Source organism: Mya arenaria, chromosome 13 (genome assembly GCF_026914265.1).
Source record: "Mya arenaria isolate MELC-2E11 chromosome 13, ASM2691426v1".
In the NCBI taxonomy this organism is placed as follows: domain Eukaryota; kingdom Metazoa; phylum Mollusca; class Bivalvia; order Myida; family Myidae; genus Mya; species Mya arenaria.
Window position 1 is genome coordinate 32,199,528 of NC_069134.1, and position 13,329 is coordinate 32,212,856.

The window sequence follows — 13,329 nt, forward strand, 5'->3', positions numbered from 1 at the left end:
TTAGCAACTTAATCATGTTCAAAGTCAAGTGTTATGTTTTGATCAAGGGGAAGTTACTTCACCGAATTTTAAAAGTAGTTCTAAAAGTTGATATCTTAACTAATTATATTTCAGTCAAAATATTTAATTGATATTTTCACTGTAGTTATTACACTGATAAAACTCAATACTTCATCGATTAGCATGAAAGAAAAAAAAACAATATCAGTTTTCTGGACATTTTTGTACTCATAAAATTGATCGGATACTTCGAGGAAATGCCATATACGAATACATAGATTATGAGGTTTGCCGAGATATCACCTACTGAGTGTGCCCTTTGATCGGAACGCATTACACATGATGGTGATTCTATAATCTTCAAAACCATTTCCACATCTAACGATATGTGTTATTAACACTTTTATTCAATAAACCACTGTTACGTATTCAATAACCTAAGTATCATATTATGAATAAAAAAAATGTTAATCATAACTGTCCATTTGAATGTAACAGAGAAAGCGATTCATCCTTCGGAGGCTTCTTATGCCTTCGATGGATACTCTTAAGAATGTAGAGATTACAATTCGTTCAAACACTAACGATAGTACGTTATCAGTTCCTACAAAAATATAGACTTGCGCAACTGCAGGAAATATTTTGTAGAAATAAACTATACGCACTATCTATTTGTATTGGCAATCAATTAATACAATGAAAAACACAATCACAAATGGTTCATTCAAACCCGCTACCTGAGCCCAAATGTTACATGTACCATAAAACTGAACATTGTACTGTATTTAACAATAAAATTACGGTACACAATACTAATGTATACAATACTCATGGTGTAGTCTTCAATGGTTTTGAATTTTTACGTCGTCTATTAAACAACGATCACTATCTCATACGTACAGATCATATACAACATTTCAAGAACTGACGCAGTTCAACATTATCTGGAGAAAACTACACATGGTATTAAATCCGTTGAAGTACACTTTTTCACTTTCGCTGAGTTAATGTTACTACCACAAAAGTTGACTCAGTTTATAGACGAATCACTTCTTCCTTAGTTTCCTTCGTGCTTCTTGCGGTAAAGCTTCTAATAGAGGTTCTTTGTCTGTGAAAACATTTTCTTAACTCATATCTGAAGTTCTTTCCAGACAAAATGTAAATGAAGAAATTTGCAGCGTAGTTAAGAAGGGAAATCACAATAGCAATGTCAAGGTATGGTGTCACCGCAACATAGAATGAATATGCATCCCGACCCCTTGCTTTCACAATCATGTCCAGAACCAACGACAACGTCAGTAAAGGTAACAGCGTCCCGAGATAAGTAAACGAAACTGTAAGAAGCATACATGTTGTTCGGTGTGTTTTCCGCATAGCACGGTGGTGCCGATTCTTTTGTTCAGCTCGCGAGTTGATCTCGTGTCGTATTTTGAATATTTGGTAGAGAACGAGTCCGTTGCAAACCAGAACGAATGTCACCGGTAGAATAAACGTCAGGGTCATATGGTAAAAGTAGATGTGAAGATTTGAGTACAGCTCGATAAAACTGTCACTTGCTCCACAGTTTCTGGACTCAAGTTGTTCGACCATAACGAGGCGAAATGCCTGACTAAGGCATATGGCAACAAATAACGAGATAATAGCCAGTGTTGCCCCTGATCTTCGCCTTATTAGGAACTTTTTGAATGGCATGCAGACGGCAATGAGTCGTTCCAAAGCCATTAACACTATAAGCCATGATGACATAAGATAGCAAATGTGTTCCGTGAAATTGAATATCTTGCAGCCGAAATCATCGAAGTTGTGAAAAATTACTCCTGATGAAGAGTTAGTTTGGAAATATTCATCAACCGATCGTATTTGTCGGATAATCAGCGTTAAAGTATCAAAGACGGCGAGGGCACTTAAATACTGCGAGTAAGATTTATGACGCAACGCTTTTGATTTCATGACGACCAGAGAAAGTATGTTGCCAATAATTCCTGCAGTCACAATTAACGGAGTTAAAACAGTCTTCAGCCAAAATCCCCATTTTACCGGCTCTCCTAGATCTGGAAACAAATGAGCAACTTTGGATATATAATTTATTGATGTCAACTAAACTAGATATTTATTGATGAAAAGTAACTCCTCAGCGCTAAAATACTTACTTTAAGAATGAATCACTCGTCATAAATTTCATTTTCTTCGCTGGTATATTTAAATCTGGCAATTTAGATATCCTCATGTGATTTAGACGTAAACAATGCCGTGATAGCTTATCAATTTAATCACTTCTGTACAGCTGATTGCATTAGGGGGCTTTTCAAATAAAAATAAAAATACATATCGACATTTGATTTGTGTTATGTTATTATTTGATACGTTTATCACAATAATGTGGTATTTGAAATCTACATGCACAGTGAAGTATTTATGAATGTGAAGTACAAATTACACACTATAAAACGAAACAAAATTACTATGGGTTGGTCAATTATCAACAATCATGATAAAGGTTTCCTCGAGCTACATTCCTGGTAGAAGTTTAAATTAAAAAGCGGAAGGAGAAATTTTAGATTTCGGTGACCAAATAGAAAAAGTACTGACTTAATCATTATAATACAATGCTAATAAGAAAAAGCTTAAACATTTTATGTTTATAACTGTTCTAACTTATTATGTTATTCAATAAATGCCCTGACATGGTACCTGTAAATGATTCCCCTGAGTCATTCCCTAACAGCGAATAATTCAAAGTTGTGTTGTTTTCCATCTTCTTGAACGCTGGCGTACGGCTCACATACAAAGTACACCTGGAATAAACCAAAGAAGAATATACTTTGTAAATGTTACATAACAAATATGTTTAAAGAAATAAATCACTCATCCATAGTCCGTTTAAAGTCGTTAATAAATCTTTCCTATTCTTTTAAAAGAATTTGATGGATTCAAGAAGTTGCAATTTCTGTGTCGCCTTCATTTACCTGGAATACAGGGTTTCTATCAGAAGCCAACGGTTGCAAGAAAAACAGAGTTTACACCAGACGCTGTCATTCACAGGCTTATATTGTCTCTTTTTCTCTGAATCAGAGTCAATAAACCTTATCTTATTGAGTCCTTTATCTGTACTATTACTTTAAAATGTACTTGATTGTCATATCTCAACGTTAACAGAGCGATATCATAGCGGGGCATGTCAACATAAGATTCCGGTTTCAAGTCATATAATAAGAACATAGCATATGGTTTAGCATATATCAGTTTTGTGCGGACATGATATGTACCTCTACGGCGTATTAAATTTAAACATATCAGTCTGTAGTATCATCACCAATACATGTGCGGAGAAAATGTGTTAATAATAACTGGACCAATTACATCGAAGATAACATGCTAGTAAGTGCATTGTGTTCTATCATTTAGGTTATTCCGAAAAGTTAAGTAGAAAACGTAAACAGTCTCAAACATTATACAAATCTTGTGTTTGATTTGTGTGAATATTTTTTTTTTCTTTTTGGGACTCCTGTCCCTTTTATATCCCTCAAACATATGTGATACCCGGGATCGGGCGCTCCGTGGTAAAAGTTACAAATATATACATAGCAAATATAATCAACCAACGTTTAAACGAAACAACGTTTCAGAAATGTAAAATTATTATATTTTATTATAAGAATCACAGATGTTGACAGTTACATCAAAACTTTATTAGAACAACATTCTACTTCAATAATTAATAGAGTAAACGGGTTACAATATTTCTTTTCATAAATATTTATGGTTGTATTTCTACAAGAAATGTCACTAGTCTAACCTCAGTGCTATATGTGATTGTTTGCCTCGTAATTATTAAACACACGAAACGAAAGTTGCCCCGCAACTATCTGAGGTACAATTATTTTGTTCTTAAATGCTGCCCGATTTGATTGATGATAATCCGCATTATATTGATAATTTATTCGATACTTTCGTGCAAAACGTGCGGAAAAAGGTTGTTCTGTTTCTAACACTCACTTTATCACACTGATTTACATTTGCAATATGCAACTCGCATCATCATCCGGTTGAAATAATATCAAGATAGCTAATTGAGGATATTCTATTAAGGACCCCAAAAGAAACATGTTTTAAGTTACGGAGTAAATAGGTGACCTGATATGGGATATACGGCGCAAAGGAAACCATATCAATTGTGAGTAAATATCGAACCCGAAAATTGTCTCCTGCACCCCGTTTATCCCACTTCGGGTCACCGATTAAACCCGTAACATATATATCACCTTTACAACATTTAACATAGATCAATTAATGGTATTTTTTCATTTATTGATCAGAATCGGAAAATTCGGGAACAAGATAAAGAATGACTGGTAATGAATAATTATGTCATTGCGTGACCTGTCATGAACCAATGACGTTGCATCGCTCACACTTGAGGCGTGATAAAGAGATATACCCTACAGAGTCAGTACTATACATTCCCCTCGTGAGTGGTTTTGAAGATAGATGCATTTTAAAGCAGTACTCGTTGCAGTAGGATGTAACGTCACACTCTCTCAAGTTTAGGTGCAAATGTTACATGGTTTGGTTGATTTGATGTTACCTAACCAGTTGACAAAAAGAGGGAGAGCGATAGATAAAGAGAGTGACAGAGAGAGAAAGATAGAGAGGGGGATTGAAGCGAAAACGAGAGAGCGTGAGAGGGAACGTGAGCGGGAGCGAGAAAGAGGGAGAGAGAGAGAGAGAGATGCCCGTTTACAACACTTTCTACTTCTTCACATGTTCCTTTATAACACAGAGTAAATAGGATTCTAAATTGCTGCTCCCCACATAACATAGAGGAGCTGCATTGACGATTTTTTTTTTATGTTTCCTATATTTGGCAACAAGGAATCCATTAAAATTCATATGGTAGTATTCAAATCTATGTATTTTCATTACATAGCGGAATGTTTCCTCTAGAGCTTATATCATTATGTTCAATGAACAAGTCGTTGGTGTTGTTTGTCTTTTGGGCTTGTACCAATAGTTTCATTATACTGTCCATACAATTCTAATTAGAGTAAGACCTAACACACGATTTAAATACCGTATTATGTTATGAGTTGTTGTTAAGTGTAAATAGAACATACTTTAAAAATATACTTTTTATCTTAACAGCTCCTTCCTATGATATTTACTTAGTCATTGTTTCCCTGTGTGCTGTTGTGATTACCTCTTTAGTTTGAGAACACACAGATGTTAAATTTGCTTTCGTCGACAAATACATGATTCAAATTAATTGCTTTTAATTGATGACTTCCATTTCTTTAAGATGTTAAGTTTACATCTTAGCACACTACTTCTACATTTAGTTTCTTTTTCTTGTAAATTAGTTTCAATGAACTTTATCTGAAAACCAGACACAATTTATCCTTTAATTATGATCTCGTTTTATTTTGTTCCGTTCTTTGACATAAGCTACTCGAAAAAAAATTGATAACTGATATTCCAAATTAGTTAAGAGAAACGATGTGTGATTTAGAAGACGTGCTATATTAAAAAAAATAATCAAAAACATCTAAGATATGGAATATTCCATTGAAAATATGTCTGTGATAAAATATCTTTGAACATACAGTGTTCAAATAGGATAGAAGTGAATAAGTTTGATTGTTCACTGTCTTTGGCTATGATGATTGTATATTCTTTAATTCTAACTTGTTTGTCACAATTTGAGTTATCTATCTGTATATGTTGTATTATGTATGTTACACTCAATTTATATTATAATTTATTTCATTTATAAATCGCTTTTGCCAAAAACATTTTATTTAGGGGTTAACACCGTGAAATACTATTATTAGTGTTTAAATATAAGATGTGAAAAAAGGCTTAGTCGTTTTAACATGTTGAATGAATGCAGGACATCCGTAAGATCTGTACGAAATCTGCAGTTAATCGGGATGAACATGAAAGAACTATTTTCCAGATCATTTCCGTTTCTCAGTACACCGTCATGACAACACAAGAAAGTATTATGATTTTGATACGATACAGCATAATCTGTTACGACAATGTCATAATTGGAGTCAAACTAGACAAAATCGGCTGTTGGGAGTGTTTGCCTGACATCTCAAGACCATTCCTGATTCATAGGACTCTTTTTCGACTATATACGTATACGACTGCTTTCTGACAAGAATATACATTCCAGATCATTGAGAATAGTAATCAGAATTGGTCGCAATTCGTTTCGTAGCGCTTGCTGATCTTTAAAGGGAGCCATAGCCGACAGATGCTAGAATTGAACAAACTGTAATATGTGTAAATTGAAATGGAAAGTCAGTGTTTAATGCATTTTGCTAACTATTGTTTATCATTCTTTTTCTGAAAAAGTAGTAACATATATCAATTTCCATTATTTAATGGATGAATGATTGAAATAGCCTCACCATTTATGTGTTTTGTCCGATTCTTACTTCCACCTCAAGGTCCGTCGGTCAATGTGCTTCAAACGCAAGATCAAATATGTCCTATGTTTGCTAACGAGATTAAACAAGCAGTAAAAAATTTATTTCAATAGTATCAGTTAGTAATACAGTCGAACCCAGTTGGCTCGAACTCCCTTTGAACGGATTCCTTATTGGCTCGAATTGGATGTATATGACCGAGTTCTTTATTCTTTATTCTTAATGTAGGTATTCCCGCTTGGCTTGACTTTTCCGATATTTCATCTTTTTTCGCCGGTCACTATGATTTCGAGCAAATGGGTTTGGACTGTAGTATAAAATTTGACTCTAAATAAGCTTGAATTCACCGAACACAGCGATTAATAATCAGTAATATAATTGAAACTACGAGAACATGCCCAGTAGCCAAGCATCTAACGAAGAACCTGTTTAGAGGCAAATAATTAAGGCCGACAAACATTGAACGAAAAATCAATAGAACTAAACAGAAATTGTGTTTTGACTAATACTACATAACCCCTCGTCATATAAATAGAGTTTAACATTGAATATAAAGAGAAAAAAACAATATACAAAACAAAAAATACAAGATCCATGTCTGAAAAAATATAAAAATGCGAAAAATTGCAATTCAATCATTAATACGTATGAGGTATAACAAATCAGCTAAAACAATAGAGTGTTGTTCAATCATAGCTTTTTTACTGTTCTTGATTAAATCTCCGACGTCGTATTCAGAAAGCAATATGGATATGCCATAAATCAATCAAGAAACATAAGTTTGCATTCTGATCGATTCCATTTGATGTAGCGGAGTGATAATGTCGGAGTACGCCTAATTCTTACATCAGACTGAAAAATCGCCTAAATGATTTGTTTTGGAAATATGTCTGCCCATCACATATACAGCTATCGAATACATTCGATTTTTGAAGTTTAGTTGAACACTTTTCGTCATAGGTAAATCTTACCAAGAAAAAAACATCGAAGTAACGGCCTGTACGTACTGTTGTGTGGAATATAAAATTCCATTGGCTAATAAAAACAATACCCCGAACAGAAGTACTTTGACCTTTTATTCACTCAACCTTTCTTTAAAAAAACTGTTTTCTGGTGCAATTCAGCTTCTTTTTCGAGTTCTCGAGTTTGCATAAAAATTAACTTGTAAACTAACAATACAGACAATGTTTGCAATATGAGTGATATGGTTGTGATTTACTATCACTTGACATAAAACTATCTGCTTCAATGCCTAATAATGTATTTGGCTTAGGGATATGTCTTATTTCATCGTTTTTAGTTATGTTTTAAATCCTAAAATTGACTTACAATTTAGAAACATACACTCTTTGTTGTTAATATCGTTGCTGTTTTTAATGTTAAAATTCCTAACACTATGATATTAGAAGAAATTTTAGGATTTGTCGGTCCCGAACCAACAACATACATTGATACTTTGTTTTAAAATTGCACCATTTCTATGATTTCAACGCAAGGCCCTTATGCATTTAGCAATGAATAAAACATAACTTAACAGGATCAGAACCATTTAAATTATTTTGGGGCATTTATATTCAATTGCAGACCTCATATTCTTTAACACAGTTAACTTCCCTTGACAATTGACGATACCACCAAACAAATACGAACACTACGATAATGTTCCTTTTGGGTAACAATAACAACAAACATGGAAAATAGATATGCTCATTGTTTTTAAATTCTGGCATACAATTCTACACAAGGCTAACTGTTATTTCAACTTCATTTATAATTAAAGTCAAGCAAGTCACGTTCGCAGGATAACCAAATCATGAAATAGCATCAATATCGAAACGTTATTGGACTGAATGACCTGGGCATAAATCACATAGCTTTTTAGTTGAAGTGACACAATCACACGGATAAAGAGACATCAATATTAGAACCATTTACAACGGTTTGTCTTGCACCTGAGGTGGTCTTCTACATTAACATCGACCTGTCTGAATGGCAAGTCATGTTATGTTGGTATCATTGTAGACAGATCTCTAATGTTTAGACTAAAAGCTTTTAATCGAATACTTCAGTATCGTTTTAATCGCATTTCAGCGATAATCTCCAACAACTGGCTAAGCTACACATATGGCATTGTCGAAATTGTAACCATTTTTATTTTTTTCTAATTGAACATAAATGGTGTACTTTACCAACATTACTCTATCATTTAAAGTCTTTCATAAAGCACTGGACAACTAACATAAGGTGATGTATCGGATAAAGTGTAACAATATTTTATAAAGAGGCATCGTTTCATAACACATTTAGCTCATGCACTTTCCTGAAATAATATACACTTTCGTTTCATTAATAAAAATGCGGGAAACATGTTTTAGACTAATAAATATCTCGAACTTATTCCTGTTGTGTTAGAAATTGATATTGCCTAGAAAAAGTCATTGGTTTCTAATCCAATATGCATAAAATAGTTTTGTTATAAAACTGCAAATATGTTCGTCGCCTTGCGTTACATTTTAATCATTATGACGTAAAATAAATCTGTTTTTCATTTTAATTTGTTCTTTTGTTTTATGTGGTAATCAATATTCTTTTATGCCCATGGGCATCAGGGTCCATATCTCCTACCCATGCAAGGGATATGCATCTGATCCTAATAATTATTGTAGTTTCACGCTCTTAAGCTGTTTTGCTAAATCATTTACAGTTATACTTAATGACGGTCTTAAATAGTGGGTTAACAAGCAAGATATTCTGATTATTGCTCAATTTGGCTTTAAAAGCAATTACAGTACATCTTGGTGCTGATGGTAAGCTTTTGTCCCTGTCTCGGTCGATGTATAACCAGGTCAAAAAGTGCATAAAAGAATTTCTATTTTATCAGATTTCGTTGTCAGTGACATTGGCCTGTTTCAAGGGGAAATAACCTTTCCGATTTGCTTATCGCTCTTCCTCAATGATATTGAGCTACAATTGGAACAAAACCTAAATAAACGTCTCATAATTGACGAGATCTCAGTGTAATTGTTGTTGTTTGCTGTTTATGCAGCTTTTGTGTCAAAAGCCAGGGAGGAGTTAAAAAATCTTTAGATAATTTAAGTACTTATTTTAGCAAATGGAATGTGACGGTCATTGTGGAAAAAACTAAGATAAGGGTGTTTAAAAAAGGCAGACGTATAGGTAAACATGATATTATAAGCGTTTTTTTAATGATCAATATTTTTACATTGTCAAATCGTTGAACTACCTCGGTATTGTATTTGTCAGAGGTGAATTTTTAATGCAGGCTGCTAGCACAAATGCGGGCAAGGCATTTCGCCTCTAAAATCACTTATGGCCCTGCTTAAGTTTAACCAGGTCCCTATTGATTTCAAACGTTTTATCTATTTGATTCATTTGTTTTGTCTTTTTCGAAATTCAAAGTTATGTGGTTATTTTCAGACGGAGTTGATAGAAAGGGTACATATAATTTTATACGCTATACTATTCATTTTTAATTTAGGGATAGTTAGACAGATTTTTATTATATATTGAGCGACGCTTTCGTATTATTAAGTTTTTTCTCAAATTATACAATTGGAAACGAGATAATTGCATTCTAAGCGCAACTATTACGGAGTAATACCGGGAACTATAGTTTGCGGGCGTATGGCTATTTTCAGAGTCTGCTTATTTTCGTGCATTTGTCCCCATGCTCAGGGACAGATATATAACAGATGTACAAAACTAGTTGGAGTGCTACCATGGCAACATATTCATCCATGTATTTGAATAAGGAAATTAAAGTAATGTTCAAAAAGTTGAAAAAAAATGTCAACTTACATTGTTCTTAAGGTAAAATTCAAAAATGGAAACATGTTGCTAAACTCAGATTTGTCCTACCATAATTTAGATATTGAACTTTGGAGACATAACAATTATAATCATAGACAAGATAATAATTGTACACTGTGTTATTGATGTATATTGAAGATGAATGTTATTTTGTTTAAGTATGTTCAATGTTATATATGATCTATGATATGCATATATCATAATGAAAAAAGGCAGAATTGTATTTCTAGATTTTATGTCAGTAATCCGACTATGATAAAAACTTGTATTTTTGCTTAATTATGATAATACACTTTTCTTACAATATCATCTTTTTTCTGCGCCAAAGCTGTTAAAATAAGAGACTTGGGTATATGAATCACCCCTGAAGACATCCTCACATACAGAACTGTTAAATGAGCTTTAGTTTTTTTTCAATATTATGTAACTTGATTGTGAATACTATAAGGTTAGCTTTTTTGTTCGTCCATGCATGCAATATTTAATATGTATGTTGTTTTTTTATAACGGTGAGCTAATTTTGCATATGTTAAATAAACGTTTTGTTCTGTTCTGTTTTGTGTTTACAATATTAAATTGCCTTTTCCTAACTGATTTAATACTCAGTGCATTTTAATTATATGGCAACATTCAATTAATTACAATTAAATATTTGTAATCATTATCAAACTTACATATTCTGTACTTATCAACTCTAATGCATATTATATATATGGCAATAAACGATTTCAAATGATCGGTCGTATATGACATCGCCGTGTTTAAAACGTAGATACGGAATTTTAACTGTTTAATCTATTAAGATAGGCTTTTGTTTCTTTGCCGAAAAAAATGAAATATAAAGGATAACAAAACCTACATGTTGAAAAATAAGTTAAAAGTTAACAGCATTATCTAAAATCGACACATTGCGGCTCTTTTAACTTTATAAAAACATTGACGGAATTTCAGAATTTTCGATAATCTATTTCATTTATACGAAATACAAATCAAACATAATCAGACCATATTTTTTTGTAGTCTAAGCCCGTTCAGTTTACTGATTGAAATAACGGGAACGTCATTCCCAAAAAAATACAAATAAACATCATAGCAAATGCGTCTAACGCATACACATAAAGGAAACAGTGTTTGTTTAAGTACTTGACTGCAGTGAACTTTATCTCGAGAACAGCAAAGTAAATATAGTTGTAGGTGATCACTCGGGGTCATGCATTGTAAGCAAACACTAAAACAAATGAATATATAAATATATATCTTCGGAAGGACGTTTGATCCAAACAAATAAAATAACCATTACGTTCAAGCAGTGTATTTCAATCGGTGCCAGATTCTAATAACTGGAACAAAGTAATGAGCATAAAATGTTTTAATTCAATTTGTTTTGTGGATCTCAAATAATGAATAATATTTCTACAATATTCTATAATTTCGCATTATTATATGCGTTTTCAATAAACACATCAACATTGCTTTAAAAATAATATTAAATGGTAATGTCAAACGTTTGGTATATTATAAGAAATAAAATATACCACTTATGGCCATATGGCATTATATGGACCTGTCAGTGAATTGACCTCGGCTAAAGCCAGTATGCATAAATACATTCGCGGGGGGACTGACCGTATACTTGAACATAATTTTTTTCAGCTTCGCTGCAATATGATACAATAAAACAACGTAACGCAAACGTAACGTAAAAATAATACTACTGTTAATGTTCTTTCATTGCATTAAACAATATGTATATATTTCTCTTTTTTACGTTTTGTTTAAAGAATTTAAAACTAAAAAGATGCTTATACCAAAGTAGAAAAAATGGAATTCTTTCACATATTTCAAATAATAGTTTTGCATTTGTGCATTTGTAGATAAATGGAATTCTTTCACATATTTCAAATAATAGTTTTGCAACTAATTTTCCTTAATTCCCGTGCATCTTAATCAAGCATCATTTTTGTAAAATACAATGAACCATTCTTTTGACGTAGCAAATAAGTGCGCAATTGTTCATGCTTTTTAAATTGCCAGACCTAATTGTCTGCAAAAAGGCTGATTTATTTGGTTTTAAAACCATTCAAATCGATTGAAAATAGTACTGTATTAACAAATTAAACATAAAAATGCCCCGTTAATAAAATGTACACTTCATATTCAAAATAAATTACACCGAATGTAAAAATATCAAACTTAATCCAGTGGGATATTATTAAATTTATCCGACCTTACCTTTACAAATCCAATCAAAACAACTGATATGCAACTCGACCGGATTAAGAGTCAGAATACAATGTCCCTTCGGACTCCGTCACACTGAACTGTCTCTGGCGATGTGTTGAGTTGTTCTGATTCACATTCAATGCTACTTCCTGAAATTCTCTATCGGTAAAATGATCCACCGTCATTCTAGAAACAACTATTGGCCTTTTCTAATATCCCTTTATTTGCGAAATGTTACAAGCCAGTCCTATCACATTTCCCTATTCTGTCTGTAGACAAATGTTGCAAAGTAGTTGTTATAAGCACATTTCGAATTGAAAACAACAAATTTCCTACTTTTTGCAATTAATCAGTTATCGTGATTTCTTTTGATTCCATCTGTAATCAAGCAAGTTAAAACTTAATGCTTTTCTAGCTTCCTCATTGTAAACATCTACTGAGGTGGAAACAAACCATTGGCCTTCGTGGGCGCTAAGTAAAACACCTTGTTTCCAATATTCAAGTTCAATAACAGTTCACTACAACCGGAAAGTCTGGGGATTGAGATATGGTTTTGATCTGGACTTTGGTTTTGAATAATATATAATCATGTTAAAATAATAAAGAGGTAATGTTAAAACATTTATTTGAACAATTGTATTGTCGATTTATGCAAAAATATATTAATTCATTTCAGGCCCCATCTTCGCGGACTGTTCCTAGGCGGTCATAACAATGTTTGTCAGTGGTCTTTGTTGTTTTGTGGCGTTTTTGTGTTCCACGAATACTGGATGTTTGGCCATTTCATTGTGAATCTAAACAGGGTGTTTGTTTAAATGTCTGACTAATCGGCTTTTGACTG

The 13,329-nt window shown here is 32.9% G+C and overlaps 1 protein-coding gene across 1 annotated transcript; it reads right to left on the reverse strand.

The window, feature by feature from the left end:
- Window positions 1–1,035: 1,035 nt before the first annotated feature.
- On the reverse strand, window positions 1,036–12,673 carry LOC128215204 (cysteinyl leukotriene receptor 2-like). Its single transcript, XM_052921912.1, has 3 exons — window positions 12,558–12,673; window positions 2,692–2,795; window positions 1,036–2,051 (listed from the first exon to the last, which is right to left on the reverse strand). Exons 1-3 carry the CDS (start codon window positions 12,671–12,673, stop codon window positions 1,036–1,038), a joined length of 1,236 nt encoding a protein of 411 aa, XP_052777872.1.
- Between the last annotated feature and the right edge of the window lie 656 nt (window positions 12,674–13,329).

Bases quoted from the DNA above. Each gene is read 5' to 3' on its own strand.
- LOC128215204 (XM_052921912.1), bottom strand. From the start codon at position 12,673: ATGACGGTGGATCATTTTACCGATAGAGAATTTCAGGAAGTAGCATTG. The intron at 2,796-12,557 runs GTATTCTGACTC...GGTTTATTCCAG, and splicing joins ACGGAGTCCGAAGGGACATT to GTGTACTTTGTATGTGAGCC. The intron at 2,052-2,691 runs GTACCATGTCAG...ATTTGTTTCCAG, and splicing joins CTCAGGGGAATCATTTACAG to ATCTAGGAGAGCCGGTAAAA.